This window comes from Microcaecilia unicolor, chromosome 1 (assembly GCF_901765095.1).
Source record: "Microcaecilia unicolor chromosome 1, aMicUni1.1, whole genome shotgun sequence".
Lineage (NCBI taxonomy): Eukaryota > Metazoa > Chordata > Amphibia > Gymnophiona > Siphonopidae > Microcaecilia > Microcaecilia unicolor.
This window is the reverse complement of record NC_044031.1, coordinates 41,373,025-41,393,808: the sequence shown is the minus strand read 5'-3', so window position 1 is coordinate 41,393,808 and position 20,784 is coordinate 41,373,025. Positions and strand designations below refer to the sequence as shown.

General features: G+C 42.0%; 1 protein-coding gene across 1 annotated transcript in view; it reads right to left on the bottom strand.

The window, feature by feature from the left end:
- Positions 1–10,851: 10,851 nt before the first annotated feature.
- Positions 10,852–20,784, bottom strand: part of LOC115465564 (1,4-alpha-glucan-branching enzyme-like) — a 120,761-nt gene continuing 110,828 nt past the window's right edge. The window contains exons 15-16 of the mRNA XM_030196120.1: positions 12,924–13,041; positions 10,852–11,355 (exon numbers count right to left, since the gene is read on the bottom strand). Of these exons, the coding sequence (XP_030051980.1) occupies positions 11,299–11,355; positions 12,924–13,041 (175 nt within the window). The 3' untranslated portion in view covers positions 10,852–11,298. The remainder of the gene's footprint in view (positions 11,356–12,923; positions 13,042–20,784) is intronic.

Here is a 20,784-nt window from a genome sequence, read left to right as displayed (position 1 = left end):
AAGTCGTTAACTCGCGACAGGATTGTGAAAAATTACAGAAGGACCTTACGAGACTGGGAGACTGGGCGGCTAAATGGCAGATGACGTTTAATGTGAGCAAGTGCAAGGTGATGATGCATGTGGGGAAAAAAGAACACGAATTATAGCTACGTCATGCAAGGTTCCACGTTAGGAGTTACGGACCAAGAAAGGGATCTGGGTGTCGTCGTTGATAATACGCTGAAACCTTCTGCTCAGTGTGCTGCTGCGGCTAGGAAAGCGAATAGAATGTTGGGTATTATTAGGAAAGATATGGAAAACAGGTGTGAGGATGTTATAATGCTGTTGTATCGCTCCATGGTGCGACTGCACCTTGAGTATTGTGTTCAATTCTGGTTGCCGTATCTCAAGAAAGATATAGTAGAATTGGAAAAGGTGCAGTGAAGGGCGACTAAAATGATAGCGGGGATGGGACGACTTCCCTATGAAGAAAGACTAAGGAGGCTAGGGCTTTTCAGCTTGGAGAAGAGACGGCTGAGGGGAGACATGTTGGAGGTATATAAAATAATGAGTGGAGTGGAACAGGTGGATGTGAAGCGTCTGTTCACGCTTTCCAAAAATGCTAGGACTAGGGGTCATGCGATGAAATTACAGTGTAGTAAATTTAAAACCAGAGAAAATGTTTCTTCACCCAACGCATAATTAAACTCTGGAATTCGTTTGCGGAGAACGTGGTGAAGGCGGTTAAGCTTGGCAGAGTTTAAAAAGGGGTTAGACGGTTTCCTAAAGGATAAGTCCATAAACCACTGCTACTAAATGGACTTGGGAAAAATCCACAATTCCAGGAATAACATGTATAGAATGTTTGTATGTTTGGGAAGTTTGCCAGGTGCCCTTGGCCTGGAGTGGCCGGTCGTGGACAGGATGCTGGGCTCGATGGACCCTTGGTCTTTTCCCAGGGTGGCATTACTTATGTACTTAAGTTAACACATCATGTTTTACTGTTAACCTCAGTTATTAGTAACTAGGTTTCACTGCGTAAAATGGGACCTGTGCTAAAATAGCATGAGTTTATGGTATAATAACCCATATTTAATGATATTTACACCTTTTCATATGTATTTATTAGGTTTTACAGGTCATTTTACTAAATTTTACATTTAGGCAATATAATTTCATAATTGCATTTTGAATATGATGATGTACGTTGACCCCATGGTTAGTACATTTCTGCACAGATATTTTCTGAGTCAACAACTTGAACATTAATTCTGGTTTGCCAACGAGCTTAACAAATACCTTAATATACACCTTATGTTGTGTATCCAAACACATGTCTTTGAGAAATAGGTAGCAAGGATTAATGTTCAAGTTCTTGTTTGCTTAGAAAATATTTTTGCCCAAAAGGTTTGTTTGTTTGGTTCACAATATAACTTCCATGTGGCAAACTGGTATTAAGGATTAATGATCAAGTTCTTCTTAACTAGAAAATAAGTGACTTGTCTCTGGGGAAAGGCGATTAAAGCAGCAGACCCAAAATATTGAGAACTTCTGCAACAAAATTTTCACATAAAAGGATTGGGGGTTTTGGCTTGTATTACAAATTGTTAGCTCTAACAGAAATCATTAAAACATTTTTTTGTTGTTGTTGTTGTTTCTGGTGACTTTTTGCTTACTGCTCACACTTTTCAGAATAAAGGAGTGCTCTGTGGTCTTTGTTCAAATAGCTAACATCGATTGCCCAGTGTTTATGATACAATATGAGAATTAGATGTGCACTCAAGCTATAAAAAGATGTGTTTGCGATAGAATGAACACAAAGGTCCTCCCAAGGACTTTCACTAACCACACACTCTCCAAAAGGCATTACACGATGTGATACCCACAAGCGAGCCTTCTCCGGAGTAGCCCCCACACTCTGGAATGCATTGCCTGAAAGGCTCCGTTTAACACAAGACTACCTCTACTTCAGGAAGCAGTGAAAGTTTGGCTCTTCAACCAATCCGGATTGAAAATGTGGGCTTATAATTTTTGGATTTTCTCCTGAGGAAGCAGCGAAACAGACGGGTCCCTTTTCTGTCGGGAAAAACTACATGAAGATCCCGCTAAGGGAATTCAATGAAAGATCAGGACAGATTGCTGACCTTCCACAAAAGTTACCATTAGTGGCTATTAAGGAACAGCTAAGATTTATTTCGGCTTAAAGCTAAGTATTTTTAAGCTCTTTTAAGCATTCTGGTTTAAATATTAAAACTGCTCCATTTAGCCCTGAGATGTTATTGTGAATCAATACAAAGAAATAGAGGCAGTGTAGTTACAAGCGCTCTAACTCCTAAGTTACTTTCAACATTATTTGAGTGATAAACAAATTTTTTCAATCGTGGAAATGTGAATATAGGTATTGCTGTTTGAAAGCATTTAGAACAGATATAAATAAGACCCCTCCTGACGTGTTTTTCTGCTACAGACTTTTTCTTCCGTGATTAAAAGTTTTTTTTGGAAGTTTTTACTCTGTGGTAGTTTTTGCGGTTGGAGGAGGAGCCTATGATGCTGGCCAGAACAGTGGTGTCCTATTTGCAAGGTACCCTGGGCTTTTGAGGCAATTTTTTAAGATTTATTAAAATCTGTCCTGAATGCTCAACTAGCAACTAATTATCAGAGTATTGTCAAGTAATTAATAAGAAGTATACCATGCCATACTTTGTATTGTTGTTCGAATACTTTTACTGCTCTAACTGCCTATTGCTCATGTTTGATCTATTCTTACTGTACACCGCCTTGAGTGAATTCCTTCAAAAAGGCGGTAAATAAATCCTAATAAATAAAAGTAGGTGTCAGGCGCAAGCAACATCAACGCTGCTGGTATCCCATTGGGCTACTAAAAATCATACCATTAAAGACCTAACTTGGAGCATTATTGCACATATATTCCTGTCATTGATGGGGGATGATCGTGATGCTCAGTTAAATTATCAGGTGCACTTTTGGATTTTCAAATTAAATTCTATAACTCTAATGGACTAAATGAAGATTTCAATTGGATGGCATTGATTTAATGTGATTGGTTGCTCTTGGTCATGTGATTTGTGAGAACGCTCTGTCACTAACTTTCTTTTATTTATAGAGTGATGAGATCTTCAGTAACAGAATTATAAAGAAAAAGTGCAGGGGACAATCACGTTTTATACATTGTGGTAGATGGGCACAAAGAATTTGATGCACTTCTCCCTGAAGAGCAGCGATTCAAAACGCAGTGCTGTGCTGAGCACTGAAGAGTTAATTAACTAGCGAGGTAATTACATTTGCTGATGACACAATGTTCTGTCCTCTGACAGCCTCGCACTAGTTTATAACGTGATCCTAAAATGTGTGTAATGCCTTTACTGTTATTCTCAGTTCCAAGGACTATCATTGCTGCAGTTTCTCACTGGAAAAATACATGAGCAATGCACTGTGGGTAATGTAGTTCACAGGCAGTGCAACCACACTTGTTTGGCTGTGTAAGAACTGTTACCACTGGTTGTGAGGCTGGTCACACCTTCCCTCTCTCTCCCTCTCTCTCTGCCAAGCTTGGCTCTTTTGTCTTCCTGTTCAGTCTTACTATCTGTCCTCAGAGGTCAGCCAGGTATGACCTTTCCCTCCTATCTCTAGGACTACCCCTTGCTATCTGATGGCAGGCTCTGTCCCCATTGGTCTCTATCTGCTCCTCCCTGTGTGAAGCTCCACCACTTCTTTGTCCTTTCAGCCACACGGGGCTTCTTTCACCATTATAGCCAGGGACATGGAGCTAACACCATCTGGCTCCACACAGCTCTGTCCTGCTGAGAACACCCTGTAAAGAACCTGGTTTTTACCCTGTGAATATCTTCTTCCAAATGAGATATCGCACATTCCAGTCACCCAGCTTTGGATTATTTCTACCTGTTCAACTACCTTCCCCTCCCCCTGCAATACAACTACCTCTCTTCAGATCTCCACCTCCCACAACCTCCAGATTAAGAAGTCTCTGTATCCTGAACATCCATCTGTGAGTAAATTATCTGTGATTTATTCAATAAAAGAGACTTCATAAAATAAGAGACTTCAGGTGATTGCTGGGCCAGGGTTATGCTCCATGATATTGGGGCTTCTAATTACCAAGCTCCAAGAGTCATGACACACAAAGTTATTCAAAGTCGTTAACTCATGACAGGATTGTGAAAAATTACAGAAGGACCTTACGAGACTGGGCGGCTAAATGGCAGATGACGTTTAATGTGAGCAAGTGCAAGGTGATGCATGTGGGAAAAAAGAACCCGAATTATAGCTACGTCATGCAAGGCTCCACGTTAGGAGTTACAGACCAAGAAAGGGATCTGGTTGTCGATAATACGCTGAAACCTTCTGCTCAGTGTGCTGCTGCGGCTCGGAAAGCGAATAGAATGTTGGGTATTATTAGGAAAGGTATGGAAAACAGGTGTGAGGATGTTATAATGCCGTTATATCGCTCCATGGTGCGACCGCACCTTGAGTATTGTGTTCAATTCTGGTCGCTGCACCTCAAGAAAGATATAGTGGAATTGGAAAAGGTGCAGCAAAAGGCGACTAAAATGATAGCGGGGATGGGACGACTTTCCTATGAAGAAAGACTAAGGAGGCTAGGGCTATACAGCTTGGAGAAGAGACGGCTGAGGGGAGACATGATAGAGGTATATAAAATAATGAGTGGAGTGGAACAGGTGGATGTGAAGCATCTGTTCACACTTTCCAAAAATACTAGGACTAGGGGGCATGCGAAGAAACTACAGTGTAGTAAATTTAAAACAAATCGGAGAAAAGTTTTCTTCACCCAACGCATAATTAAACTCTGGAATTCGTTGCCGGAGAACATGGTGAAGGCGGTTAGCTTGGCAGAGTTTAAAAAGGGGTTAGAGGGTTTCCTAAAGGACAAGTCCATAAACCGCTACTAAATGGACTTAGGAAAAATCCACAATTCCGGGAATAACGTATAGAATGTTTGTACGTTTGGGAAGCTTGCCAGGTGCCCTTGGCCTGGATTGGCCGCTGTCATGGACAGGATGCTGGGCTCGATGGACCCTTGGTCTTTTCCCAGTGTGACATTACTTATGAGTTTTAAATTTAAAACAAATTTAAAGGCAGCAGATGTTAATCATTTGTTTCATAACACTGCTTGTGAAGTTGTAGTTTTTGGTATTCACTATAATGTTTTTTGTTTGAACTTATGATTGATACATAAGTGTGCTTAGCTACGTTATAATTCAGTATTTATGAACTGACTGTCCTCTCTGCTGATGGTCAATTATTTTTTGAGTTTCAAAAGGTGTATATATATGTGATTTTGTGGATGTGATTGTTGGTTTAATTGCTTGGGATTTATATAACAATGACTTTTGTGGCCGCTTAGTAATTTTCTCCCTTAGTATTTTCCTATTATGTTTTATGGGGTATATGCTCATCTTGTTTTTTTGAAATTGTCATTTTCATTGTTTCTTAAAACTTTTAAATGGAAAGATGGAATCTAACTATACTAACTCCCCTGTTTACTAAAGCTTAGCTTGAGTTATCTGCAGCAAGGCCTATTTTATTCCTATGGGCTCTGCTGCAGATAACTCGAGCTAAGCTTTAGTAAACAACCCCCTAAGTTAAAATTAAATTTTGTTCAAGTTATGACAGTTTTTCTTTTAAGGGATCCTGTAAACTAAAGCTTAGTGTGCCATGAAATACTAACCTCCCTGTTTACTAACGCTCAGGTCGAGTTATCTGCAGCAGGGCCCACTTTATTCCTATGGGCCCTGCTACAGATAACTCAAGCTAAGCTTTAGTAAACAACCCCCTAAGATGCTCATTTTATGCCTGCGCATTTCTTATCATTTAGCAGGTGCTAATTCCATCAGGTATATATGTAAAATAAAAACAGATGAACAGAGAATATATGACAGTTATCCATTCCCTAAAGATTTTGTTTTAAATGTCCATTCATACAGTGAAACATTTTCCCAAGTTGGATGTAGCAAAATCATATATGGTCTGTGCCAGAGCCAGTGGTGGGAGGCGGGGATAGTGCTGGGCAGACTTGTACGGTCTGTGCCCTGAAAATGACAGTTACAAATCAAGATAAGATATACACAAAAAGTAGCACATATGAGTTTGTCTTGTTGGGCAGAATGGATGGACCGTGCAGGTCTTTTTCTAACGTCATCTACTATGTTACTATATAAATGATGGAAACTTCTTGCTTCCTGAAAGTGCTGCAAGAATCAACTTTCTAACCTACTTAACACATACTGAACAATTTCTCTATGTATGGCAGACATGAATGCGAGTCGGTACCAGTGGCGTAGCTAAAGGTGGGCCTGGGTGGGCCAGGGCCCACCCACTTTGGACTCAGGCCCACCCAAAATTGTGACACTTGCTGTAGCTGGTGGGGATCCCCAAACCTTGCCATGCTGGAAATTTTCTCTCCTGGGGCAGCCAGCGCTCTTCCAAATGTTAGCCAGCAGCACTTGGCTTGAGCTGACACAGACTGGCCCTTCTGCACATGCTCAGTTTTCACACATGGGCAGGGAGGGGTGGAGAGAGGAGAAAACCAGAGGGGGACCGGGGGGGGGGGGGTGAATTCCATGCCCGCCCACCCAAAATTGGCCATCTAGCTACGCCCCTGGTCGGTACTTTAAACTTTGAAAGATGAACAGACGTTTATACATGATGCTTCTGAGTTTATTTGGTAGTAGTTCAAACATTTTTACTGGACAATTATTGAGTTCCATATTTGCTGTAACACAAATAAATGAAAAAGCCAAAAACATTCAGGAACTTAGGACATTACAGAGGGATGAATACAGAGGGACATTTAAACATTGAATCAGTTTCTCTATCATCAATAAATGCAAAAAGGGTTTTCCCCAAAAAACTATCATTCTGTACTATTTATTCTTTTATCTTTACCAAGTTCAGTTATATTAGTATATATAAAAATCAAATGCAAACATATTAGTTCCTTATTTTACATAAAGGAGCATATTTTCACCAAGTCCTTTGGAGCTTAAGATAGTAAACTAAAACATAGCTGCACATCATAGACTCAATTTCAACTGCAAGATTACAACTGAAAAAGACCATAAATCTGCCCACCTAGAGGCTTAATCTAAGTATCGTAGTGAAGCTTGTAGAATATCGATTTAGTAGTAATAACCAATCAAATACGAGATATCTACAAATGCAAAGATAAGTATTGAACGGAGGAAAAAGCCTCAAACGAACCGCTAGGGCATTCCTTTTGTTAATTAATCAACTTTAGGGAGGTCTGCGGAATCATCACTGGCAAAAAACCTCCTGGCTCGTTACTTAATTTAAGTTCGTCACTTTTTTAGATAATTTTGAAAAAAAAAACTTAGCTTTCCAGCTGTTCGTTGTGACTACCCACGGCCCGACTTTGGCCAAGGTTTCGGTTACTGCTTCAGGGTTACCGTGGACTCTAACTGGTATATTTCGCTAGATCATGATCATGCATGAGCACTGATCCAGCAAAATATACCAGTTAAGAGTCCACGGTAACCCTGAAGCAGTAACCAAAACCTTGGCCAAAGTCGGGCCTTGGGTAGTCACAACGAACAACTGGACAGCTGGAAAGCTAAGTTTTTTTTCATAATTATCTAAAAAAGTGACTTGAAGAGCTTAAATTAAGTAATGAACCTGGAGGTTTTTTTGCCAGTGATGATTCCGCAGGCCTCCCTAAAGTTGATTTATTAACAAAAGGAGTGCCCTAGCGGTTCATTTGAGGCTTTTCCCTCCGTTCAATACTTATCTTTGCATATGTAGATAACACCTACAGGCTTAGTCAGTTAGATTTAGGGCATATTTCTATGAACTCAGGGTTAGCTGGCCAGTACTGAAAATTATCATTAGTGGCTAACCTTTTCCCCTAACTGTAGGGAATCCATACAGAGAACCACCAAAACATAGCCATTTAGTGGATCTACAGGGCCAGATTTAGATTTAGGCAGGGGAGGCTGGATAACGTGGATGCACTTTGGGGTTAATTTTATAACAGAACACATAGGTTAAGTGAGCAGGAAGGTACCATTTTTGGTGTCATTTTATAAAGACACACAAGCACCTATGTGACTATAACATATGTACACGAAATCCATCAATAACATTGACATTCAAGATGCAAACATGGCGTCTGCTCATGAGCAAGTGTAAATGATAGTTTTTAAAAAAATAAAATACATGTGCAGCTTATGATTGCCCGACTTTGCCCCTCTGCACCAGCATACACTATGCATATTTTTAGGTGTGGCTTAATTTTATAACCTATTTATATGCATAAAACAGCATTTTAGATGCGAGAATGGTTTATAGAATTACCCTCTTCAAGCCCAAAGGATTTAGCCACCTAACTCTGGAATGGCTGGATCTTGCTGAAAATCAACCCCGCAATTAATAAGACATTTCTTACAAAAAAAAAAAAAAACAAACCCGCTGTAGAGGACAAATAAAAGTGCTTCATTTAAGGGACTGTTTTGTGCCACACTTTACGGCATTTATTAAGCAAGCAATTATATAATAACGGCTGCCTTTACATCAAAATAGAGAGGAGGAATCGGCACAGCACGTACCTATGTTGTGCCCGCCCCTTACAATTCAAAAACATATGTATTTTGTAAGTTCTGCAAATGTTTCCATTTTAAATAACAACTGCGTTTCTCAGTGTTTACATACAAGCTTGGAAAATGGACAATGATTTTCTGCCTATACTTTATGCTATTTTGGTACAATAAAGTACACACTGAGGCTCATTTTCAAAGTGCATAGACTTACAGAGTTACATATGTGTACATTTCTAAGTCTATGGTGCTTTGAAAATGAGCACCTATATGAAGCCTGCAGAATGATTTTAGGATTCCATTTCGATGAAAATTACTGCTTTTCGCATTTTCACAGAAATATAGTTTATTTTTTTGTTACATTTGTACCCCGCGCTTTCCCACTCATGGCAGGCTCAATGCGGCTTACGTGGGGCAACGGAGGGTTAAGTGACTTGCCTAGAGTCACAAGGAGCTGCCTTGTGCCGGGAATCGAACTCAGTTCCTCAGGATCAAAGTCCACCACCCTAACCACTAGGCCACTCCTCCACTGTTGCTACTATTTGAGATTCTACATGGAATGTTGCTATTCCAACATTCCATGTAGAAGTCGGCCCTTGCAGATCACCAATGTGGCCGCGCAGGCTTCTGTTTCTGTGAGTCTGACGTCCTGCACGTACGTGCAGGACGTCAGACTCACAGAAACAGAAGCCTGCGCGGCCACGTTGCTGATCTGCAAGGGCAGCCTTCTACATGGAATGTTGCTAGTGGAATAGCAACATTCCATGTAGAATCTCAAATAGTAGCAACAGAATCTCCAATAGTAGCAACATTCCATCTAGAATCTCCAATAGTAGTAACATTCCATGTAGAATCTCCAATAGTATCTATTTTATTCCATTTGTACCCCGCACTTTCCCACTCATGGCAGGCTCAATGCGGCTTACATGGGGCAATGGAGGGTTAAGTGACTTGCCCAGAGTCACAAGGAGCTGCCTGTGCCTGAAGTGGGAATCGAACTCAGTTCCTCAGGACCAAAGTCCACCACCCTAACCACTAGACCACTCCTCCATTCATAAATGAGGAGGATCTGACTTTAAATATAGGACTGCATTAACACTGCTAAATTTTTAAGTTCAAAGACCATTCTAGGCTCCTGAAATCATGACTCCATTTCATCCTCTACGGTGCAGCTGGGAGAGGACCACAGCTCCAGTGATGTAACCTTGTCCCCCAATAAAGCTTTACTATTAAAACTTAACAGCCGTCAACGAGTCATAAGTTGTTGCTGACGACAAATAGGTTCTGTAACAGGAAGCTCATTGAAGAGGCGGTGCAGTCTACCCAACTAACCTCCTGAGTTACTCTGTTGTCAGAATTTAAGTTGCCGCTGTGGAATTCCAGAGAGATGAAGATGGCAGCAATGTTCATGTTTTCAGATATGTGGCAAATAAATTGAAGGCTTGCTGTTATCCAAGTTTCTTTGTAATCAAACAATTGCATGGTTTTCTAACACAGAGGTGTCAAACTGCAATCCAAGAGCTGTAAAACCATACTTTTTTTTCAGATCTCACTAACGAAATGTACATGATATATGTGCGTACAATACTGCAAGCATATTCACTGGGGATACTCTAAGACAAAATTAGGGGTCCTTTTACCAAGGTGAGCTGAAAAATGGCCTGCACTGTTGGAGGAGCGTGTATTGGATGCACGCACGCAGGTCCATTTTTCAGCGCCTGCAAAAAAGGCCTTTTTTGTTTTTTGGCCAAAAATGGATGCGCGGCAAAATAAAAATTGGCGCGCGTCTATTTTGGGTCTGAGACCTTACCGCCACCCATCGACTTAGCGGTAAGGTCTCACACATTAACTGGGTGGTAGTCGTCAGTGCGCGTACACTGACGATTACCGCCTGGTTATAGCCACGCGGTACAAAATAAAAAATATTTTCTGACACAAGTAAAAAATGGAATTACCAGCTGAGGCTTGCGGTAGCTGGGTGGTAGTTCCAAACCGACGCACGTTGGTGCCTACGCACGCCCGTATTGACGTGAATTGGACGTGCGTAGGCGCCTACGCGCGCCCGTATTGACGTGAATTGGACGTGCGTAGGTGCCTACTCGCGCCCGTATTGACGTGAATTGGACGTGCGTAGGCGCCTACGCGTGCCCGTATTGACGTGAATTGGACGTGTGTAGGCGCCTACGCGCGCCCATATTGACGTGAATTGGACGTGCGTAGGCGCCTACGCGCGCCCGTATTGACGTGAATTGGACGTGCGTAGGCGCCTACGCGCGCCCGTATTGACGTGAATTGGACGTGCGTAGGCGCCTACGCGCGCCCGTATTGACGTGAATTGGACGTGCGTAGGCGCCTAAGGGCCCCTTAATTTGCAGTTTTTGAGTATTGCAATTTGATACTTCTCTTCTTTAAGAACACTGAAATGATACTTCCTCTCAAGAAATGACTGAATGCATAGCAAATACTGCGGTGAAGCAAAGAAACTGATAACCACACCAGCTAATTTGAATTATTTCAAATTATCCTGCATCCTCTAAGACCGAAGAATTTTTAACTCTTTTATTCTGTGACTTTGTGAAAATCATCCTCGATTTATGTACCACTTCAGTCATCTAAAGTGCAATAAGCTATATTAACTGTCCACAAATTTATACTTTATAACGCTTTGCTTTCTAGTGCAATGAGTCTGAATTGTTCAGGACTATAAGATTCAGTTTGGTATGTCCATATTTTGGAGCACAATAGCCACTCTGCTTGGAATGTATACCTGAAAAGAGAAAAGGATAAAAACCAGTGTTCAAATGATGCACACTATACAGTATTTCTGAATGTTATCATACATCAATCCAATATACAAGTGGTACGAGACAAGAGAGGGAATTAAATTTAGAAAGACTTGTTTTCTAATTACCAGAGGAGGACACTATAGACTAACTCAGCACAACTTTGTACAGTAGTAGTTAAAGTTGTTTATTCTTAACCCTTTAGTGTCCAATGTTCCTATAATAAGCCATATGGGAACAGATTGATGGAACACTGGACACTAACGGGTTAATTCTCCCTAAAATAAGTCTCGGCACCTAAAATTCCCCCCTTATTAGAGAACTAAACATGACCATGGCACAGGCAGCATGTCAGTAATCCAGCTTTTTCTTATGAATGAAGTATTGCTAGAACTTAGCTTAAGGCAGTCCACAAAGATCCCAACGGATGGAGTTGCTAAGCTGGCAGTGAATTAAATCCCCTTGAAGAAGCCGAGAGGTGAAGCGGGTTTCTGTTGGGATCTTTGTGGACTGCCTTAAGCTAAGTTCAGCTGTTTAGCAATACTTCATTCATAAGTGAAAGCTGTTTTTATGAGCATATTCTGCTAAAAAATCTATGTAATGACGAATTAACAAAAACTTAACAAAAAATGTAAACACAAAAATTTACTTAAAATGAGAATTATTTTTAGGGATGCTTTTTTTAGAGCAACGAAAGAAACTGTGAACTGTGGTTCAAATATCATGACACCCTGACAGGGCCGCCGAGAGGGGGGGACAAAATTCCCCGGGCCCGGCACCGCCGCCGCAGTCCGGCCTGCCCGCCCTCCGTCGCACCCGGAACTGACCTTAAGCGCCTCCCACACCTTCGCAGCAAGTAGCGGCAGACCACCCCTTCCTTCCGTGTCCCACCCTCGCCTGACGTAACTTCCGCGAGGGCGGGACACGGAAGGAAAGAGAGGTCTGCCGGCGCTTGCTGCGAAGGTGAGGGAGGCGCTTAAGGTTAGTGCAGAGGGCCCGGGGGTGGAGAGAGGGTCCGGCCCGGTGGCTGGGGGGCCCGGCGACCTCAGGTGGGGGGGGCCCGGGGGTGGCTTTGTCCCGGGCCTGGCCCAGTCTCTCGGCGGCCCTGCACCCTGATATAGGGTTTATTTGATTGGTTTACCGCAGTCATCTGAGGCCTTTTTCCTCCATGGTTTTATTTTTCAATTAAGTGAGCTATTTTCACTCTTTGTTTTGGGTTGATTGCGTATATATTTGAGTGTTTTTTTCTCCTTATATATTGTTACTTCTGCATGGTTATTACACAAATTCACAGATCAGAAGTACATCATTAGAGATGTTTTTCCCTCTATAGGAAATCTGGTAAGGAAGTCTGCTGGTGACCATAGTCTCGACTGAATGGTAGGCTTTGCTAAAACAAATTGGACTGTTTCACTACAGGAAACAGAAAATATATATTTTTGTCCCAGAATGACTTTTTGTTTCTTAAATTGTTTCTCCTAAATAGCCTGAAATCCACATGCATCATGGTAATTTCTTAACGTATCAAGATGAAAACCAGTACTGAACCTACCATCAATGAACAGGAACGATTATTGTATGAAAATGCTTCAGTGAAGAAATCTGTGTTATGGTCCAGTCTCTGGTGTCCTCCATATTCTGCTGCATCAGAATCCAGCACAATCTTATATTTAGAAAAGGTGGTTAAGGACCTAACGTATTTTGATACTGGAAGAAAACCTGTAATTGTGTTTGCTGACAAAAATAATTTCAATAAAAAGTATTACACTGATAAAAATAAGAAATGCCATGCTGGGTCGGACCAAAAGGCCCATCAAGCCCAGTATGTCCTAGAGAATAATCCAGGTCAACAGTGGCTAAATTCCTTACTATTTAGCCTCAGGTAAAAGCTGTGGCTTTCCCACACATCTAATTTAACTAAGGACATTTCTTCCAGGAACTTGTCCAAACATTCTAAACCTAGTGAGCTACAGTACATTAAGGGGTCCTTTTACCAAGCTGCAGGAAAAAGGGCCCTGCGGAAGCGCCAGGGTCCTTTTTATCACAGCGGGTAGGTAATAAGACCCCAGGCACACATGGCCATGCGGTAAGAGAACTCTTACCGCATGGCCATGCAATGGGGAGCTCTTACTGCCAGCCACTAAGGTGGCGATAAGGGCTCCCGTGCTAACCCGGTGCAATTACCGCGCTAACCCGATGCCCGATTATCGCCAGGTTACCGCTGCGCAAGCCATTTCTGGGGGTTTTCTTTGTCCCTTGGAAATGCCGTGTACTCGGGGTGGGACTACAGCCGGTGGCTGCGTTGGGCTGGCGGTAGTTCCGCAAGAGCGAGCGGTAAGCCCGCGTTGGGCTTACCGCCGCTCTGTAAAAGGGCCCCTAAATTTCCAGCAACAAGTTCCAGAGCTTAACTATGCGTTGAGTGAAAAATATAAACGTTTTCTCCTATTTGTTTTAAATATACTACTTAGTAACTTCATGGCGTGTCCCCCTAGTCTTTGTACTATTTGAAAGAGCAAATAATTTAGGTTTGCTCAGGATAGACATTTATTATATTTCTCCTCTACCATCTGCTCTCAAAGCTGAAGAGCCTTGCCCTTTTTAGCATTTTTTCATAAGATCTTTATTATTTTAGTCACCCTTCTCTGTTCCTTTTCAAATTCTGCTGTTTCTTTGAGAGGCGGCAATCGTACACAATACCCAAGGTGTGATTGCACCATGGAGTCGATACAAAGGCACCATGATACTGTTTTATTATCTATTCATTTATTGATATAATTCTTAACACGGTTTGCTTTTTTTTTTTTTGGCTGCCACTACATACTAAGCAGATTTCATCATATTGACTGCAATGACACCCAGTTCCATTTCCTGGGTTATGACTCCTAACGAGGAACCTTACAACATGTCGCTCTAGCTAGGCTTATTCTTCCCTAAGTGAAATCACTTTGCAACTTGTTTCCATTAAATTTCTTCTGCTGTTTGGATGCCCAGTCTTAGAAGGACCTCTTGCAGCTTCTCATAATCCACATGGGATTTAACACCTTTGAATGATTTTGTGACATCTGCAAATGTGATCACCTTACTCATTTAGATGTATATTTTTCTACTGAGAAAGTTGCACTATTTAATCCACTCTGTTTTCTCTTTTACCAACCAAGCCAAACCACCACAAGGGTGGAGGTACACAAATTCCTACGAAAAGTAGAATCTGAGGAAAGGGGGAGTAGGAGGAGTAGGCTCTTGAACAACACCAGTAGGCGACGTAGATAGGAACAATCTCTTTATTTAAATATACACTCGACTCAACACAGCCGTGTTTCGGCGCTACAGACGCCTTCTTCAGGAGTCTTGTGATATATAAATATACGAATATTAAGCTCAAAGAGAATGAAAGCAAGGCTTCTGCTACAATTGTAATCCACTGCCGATGCAGGAAAAAAGCTCAGCGTATTCAATTGCACTTCTGTGAAATAAAATAAAATAAAATAAAATAAAATAAAGAGATTGTTCCTATCTACGTCGCCTACTGGTGTTGTTCAAGAGCCTACTCCTCCTACTCCCCCTTTCCTCAGATTTCTCTTTTACCAATCCAAAAAAGGGCGTCGTCTCTTATCTCACAACATTTTAATTTTCTCCAGAGTCTCCTATTAGGTCTTTGCCAAATGATTTCCAAAAATTCAAATACAGAGGTCTATTTTTGATAGAATATAGAGATTAGAGCTGAGACATCCAGGTTAGGATGTGCACAACTCCGGTGGTACTGTAGAAAATGGTCTTCCGGAGTACAGCTTTATTCTAAAATACACGCAGGAGTGCATATGTATTTGCTGGCATGTTGCAGGAAGCAGCCATTTTACAAAAATATACATTTAAAAAGTGATTCGGGGAATCTCAGCAACTTACACTTTTAAGTGTTGAGATACATGCAAATTGGCATTTTACAACTTACATGTATATATGTTGGCATGTACACATGTATGCCAGCTATTTTATAAACTTACATGTATAAATGCTGCTAATTATATACAGAGGCTGCAATCTTTATTTGCAATTTGGAGGGTGAAATGAGAAATGGGGGATTAAGGTGGATCACTCCCTTAGCCTCTACTGTAAAGGGCTGGCCCAAATAAGCACTTTCAAAGCATGCATGGGGGGGGGGGGGGGGTGAGAAGAGGCAGAGCAAGGTGAATATGCTCTGGGGAAGGGGCAGCAAAATCAGAGAAAATACCATGGGGATTTGACGGGGGGGGGGGGGGGCGGCCAGGGCAGGGCAGACAAAGCTGAGTGCGTACCATGGGGGGGGGGGGGGGGGGGGGGGGGGGGGGGGTGGAAATAAAGCTTGAGGGTGTGTGGGAGACAGAATAACAGCTGGGGAGAGGAGAAAATGGGTAGTGTGCTGGGTGGTGGGGGGAGAACGAGAGGTGGGGTACAGCATGCAGGAGAAGACTTTGGGGGACAGAATTAGAGGCCTTGCTGAGAATTAAAGGGAGAGAGAACTTTAGTTGGAGTGAGAGATGGAACTGAGGAGGCTGGAGCCTGAGGAAGAAAAGGCAGGAGGGAATGTCAGGCCTTATGTTGGGGAAAGTCTGTGCAAAAAAAAACCCCCTAAAAATAAACAATGCAGAATTTTTAAATACTGTATGTAGAAGTTTCAAAACTTTTATGCAGAATTCTCCTAGGGAGTATAAACTGCAGGCTGTATTAGGGGGTGGGAACTTGCTGGATTTGGGGATCAGAATAGGTGTGAACTGAAACATGGCAGTTAGCGCACGGAATGTACTGCTTGCTGTCACTTATGCAGTCTGGAGCACAGACACTGTAACTGTGGATAGTCTTAACATGTAGTAAATCACTTTTCAGTATGGTAACTGCCAGAAGAAAGGCTGGGCATGCCTCTAACGATTACCGCCCATCCGTTGTACTTACTATGTGTTAGTAGACGAATAGCATTGGATACTTCTGTGTTTTATTAATGGTGGTTATTTACTGTTTTTGTTTGTATTAATACCAATAGTACCAATGGGACCTGTGGTAAAATAGCACTTTTTAGTGTGGAAGCATTTACAGAAGCTTTGGAGCTTCGTGTGTATAGGCTGCAGAGATCTGGCATAGGTGGGGCAATCTAGAGTAGGGACTTCCCTGACACCACTGGGGAGGGACCCTACCAGAAAATTGTTTTTTTTTTTTTTTAATGTGGAAGTGTTTTTGGAGTGCGGCCGCAGGGGTATGACCAAAGGGGCACATTTGGCCCCTTTGGAGCCAGAAAGAGTCTGGTTATTTTGCCCGAAAGATGCTCTCTGTTTTGTTGATCAGTATTTACCGATGGATTTGTTTACTTTTGTTTTGTTTCCTCTTACTTTTTACTATCTTAAATATGGGGGGGGGGGGGGGGGGGGGGGGGGAACAAAGAATAAAAGTGAGATCCCCAACACAACTGGCACGTCACCTTTTAGGTTGATGGACAAACGTGCAAAATTAGACTATGCTTTGCTAAAATGTTATCTACTCCAATGATTATAACTCAGATGTTTCTGAGGAGGTCCACTTACCCCACCCCTACCTCCAACTTCCTTTAACAACTCCAAGGGCGGGTCTCCCACTGAGTAGTTGGTACTGGGGATGCATCAGTTAAGACTCTTCTGGCTCTTACTTCTGGAAATGCTATTCTGCTCCCAGTTTCATGTCCAAAGGCTTTGGAAAATTTCCATAGGTCTAAGAATCTGACTGTGGATTTTTTCTTTTGCTCATTTTTGTCTGCTGAGATTTTGTTTTATAAATATTTAAAAAGGAAGTGTTAGTCAATGTCTAATGCTGATTCTATGATATTATCAAATCTCTATTTGCCATAAAAATAATTCTCAGGGTTCTGAAGTTGAAGTATTTGATGTGCTTGGAGCAGACCCTGAATTTGATCTTACTAAAATTTGGGAGACATCCCAGTGTGAGGTCCAACACTGTGCTACTCTCCAAGTTACTTTGGTTTTTATTGAGAGCTTCCCTGATCTGGATGTTGTCTGATGTAGCAATGTCTACACAGATAAAGCGTAAGCGATTTCTTGTTGGAGTTGTCCTCTAATGTTTAGTGTAGCGGCTTGAGAACAAGGGAAACAGAGTTCGATTCTCACTGCAGCTCGTTGTGACTCTGGGCAAATCACTTAACCCTTCATTGCCCCAGGTATAAAATAAGTACCTATATATAATGTGTAAACCACTTTGATGGTAATCACAGAAAAGCAGTATATCAAATCCCATCCCCTTTCCCTTTCATTTAAAAAATCTGTACGGTTGAAATGGGAGCTTCTTTTCATGCAAATGTATGATTAGTTTTTAAGTGTGCAACACAAAAAACAACCACAGAAGGGGAGAAACTGGATCCGCTATGAGGAGAAAGGTCTCTAGTTTTAAGGGTAACACTTTTCTTTGATCCAGTTCACTTGAAATTTTTTTTATTAAACAACCAGCAGTGACAAAAATGTAAGGGAATATATTATGTAGTAGTAATGTACTGATGAGTATGGTTTTCCTTTAAGTCTGTGAAAATTAACACTTTGTGCTCCCATTGATGTGTGCTTGAGTACGATAATTTTTCCTTTATGCATTATGGATTGTTTTCTTTTGTATTATGGTATCTAGGAATTCCTCATTAAAAAAAAAAAAAAAAAGGCATTTCTTAACAGCACCCCACATTGATAACTATGCCCTTTAGTACATGTTTGTGAGATAAGGAGGCATACAACTTAATAAAATGAAACAAAATGTTTCAGTGCACAACTAAGCTGCAGAGTTTGCTGCCGGAAGATATTAAGGTGTAACATAGTGAGGTTCAAAGAAGGTTTGGATATGTTCCTGGAGGAAAGCGAAGATACTTACCTGTAGCAGGTATTCTCCAAGGACAGCAGACCTTATATTCTCACAATTGGGTAATGCAGTGCTGTGTTGCTGATCCAGAGCTTATGACAAGCTTAAAAGAGCTTAGTGGAGCGTGAGACACTCCACCATGCATGCATGAGTGCCTTCCCGCCCGCTGAGAGAGCACGGTTACTGCAGTTAAATACTACAGCATAAAAAAAGAAAAAATAGGATACAACTCTTAGGGGAGCTGGGACGGTTACTGAGAATATAAGGTCTGATGTCCTCGGAGAATACCTGCTATAGGTAAGTATCTTCGTTTTCTCCGAGAACAAGTAGGCCATCAATTCTCACAATTGGGATATCCCTAGCATCCGGGCTCACAGAACAACAAACACTGGTCAATTGGACCTCGCAATGATGAGGACATAACTCAGATTATACTGAAACTATATACAAACTGAGTGAGAATGCAGCCTGGAAAAGAATAAAATGGGAATAAGGGGGTGGAGTTGGATTTTAGACCCCAAACAGATTCTGCAACACTGTCTGCCCAAACCAACTGTCTCATTGGGTATTCTGCTCAAAGCAGTAATGAGCTGTGAAAGTGTGGACTGAAGACGTCGCAGCCTTGCAAATTTCTTCAATGGAGGCTGACTGCAAGTGGGCTTCTGACACAACCATGGCTCTAACATTGTGAGCCGTGACATGACTCTTCAGGGTTAGCCCAGCATGGGCATAAGTGAAAGAAATGCAATCTGCCAGCCAATTAGAGATACTGCGTTTCCCTGATGGTGACCCCCATCATATTGGGATCAATAGAAAAATGATGGGCGGACTGTCTATGGGGCCTTGTCCGCTCCATGTAATAGGCCAATGCTCGCCAGGATGGGTACGAGGTCAGGGAAAGAATGTTGGCAAGGCAATTGAATGGTTCAGATGAAACTCCAAAACGACCTTCAGCAAGAACTTAGTATAAGGTACATCCACCATTAAGGCCTGAAGCTCACTGACTCTACGAGCTGAAATAACAGTCACCAAAAAGATGACTTTCCAGGTCAAGTACTTCAGATGGCAGGAATTCAGTGGCTCAAAAGGAGCTCTCATCAGCTGGGCGAGAACGACATTGAGATCTCATGACAAAGGTGAAGGTTTGACAGAGGGCTTTGACAAAAGCAAACCTTGCATGAACAACTAAAGGCTTTCCAGAGATGGGCTTACCCTTTATACGTTGATAAGCACTAATTGCACTGAGGTGGACCTTTACAGAGTTGGCCCCACACTTGGAAATGTGTAGAAGGTATTCAAGCAGAGTCTGTGTAGGGCAAGAAATAGGATCTAGGGCCTTGCCCTCACATCAGATGGCAATCCTCCTCCATTTAAATGAGTGACATCACTTACTGGAATCTTTCCTGGAAGACAGCAAGACATAGGCGCCCGGTATAAGAGGCTTGGACAGGCTAAGCCTCCCCTGCTGTGCTCTGAGAGGTTTAAATTGTTCCTCACAGCAGGAGCTGCAGTGAAAGCCCTCTAGCCTTGTGTAACCAATTGTAGAAATTGGTTTATGGTTTGTTTAGCTTACTGCTGGGAGAGCTGGGGGGGGGGGGGGGGGGGGTTGGCTAGAGGTGTCCTGGGTTGCCAGGGAGATATTTAAGGAGGATGACTTCCTGACCTGCACTGAGCACAGATAGCAACAGAATCGGATACTGGACCAGCATGATCAGAAAACGTCACCAGACTACAAAGGTAGAAAAGATCATTTTATTTTCATTATAGTGTTTGGAATATGTCCACTTTGAGAATCAGGTGCTCAACATTAAAAGTTTATATTTATTTACTTATTTATGGCATTTTATCCCACATTAAACATGAATTAGGGTGTTTTGTGGCTCTACATGAGAATTGTGATGATATGATCCCTTGTTTCATATTGTTGACAGTCTGCATTTTCCATATGGGTGGTATATTGGTGTATTAGGTTCTGCCCAGTGTAATATTTATGGTACAGTAAGGTTCTGAGTGTGTTTTTGCACAAAGTTGTGCATAGTGTTTTGCAGCTGAGTGATTGTGGTTAGAATATGCTTTGAGCAACCACTTTATTCTTTGACATATTATACATATCTAATATCTAAATTTAATAAAAGGTATTGTGACTTATTTTTATTTATTTTTCTGTGTGTTATCAGACAATTATGGATTTAAGCTCCACCCCTGGACCCACCCCTAACTCCACCCCCTTTAGCCTCCCCAAACAGTTGGGCCACCGACTGCCTATGCAGCAAGACCTGGAAGACACCTTCAGAAAGATCCAAGGAAGCAAATTCTAGGCTCTCAACATCCAGGCTGTGATAGCCAGAGACTGAAGGCTGGGATGCAGAAGAGATCCCTCGTTTTGCGTGGGAGTGGTTGTTCGGAGGATAACTCCAGAAGAAGAGTGAACCATATCGGCAGTGGCCAATAAGCTGCAATTAAGATTATGGTCCCGTAGTCTTGCTTGAGTTTCAATAAAGTCTTCCCCACAAGAGGAATGGGAGGATACGCATACGGAAGACCTGTACCTCAAT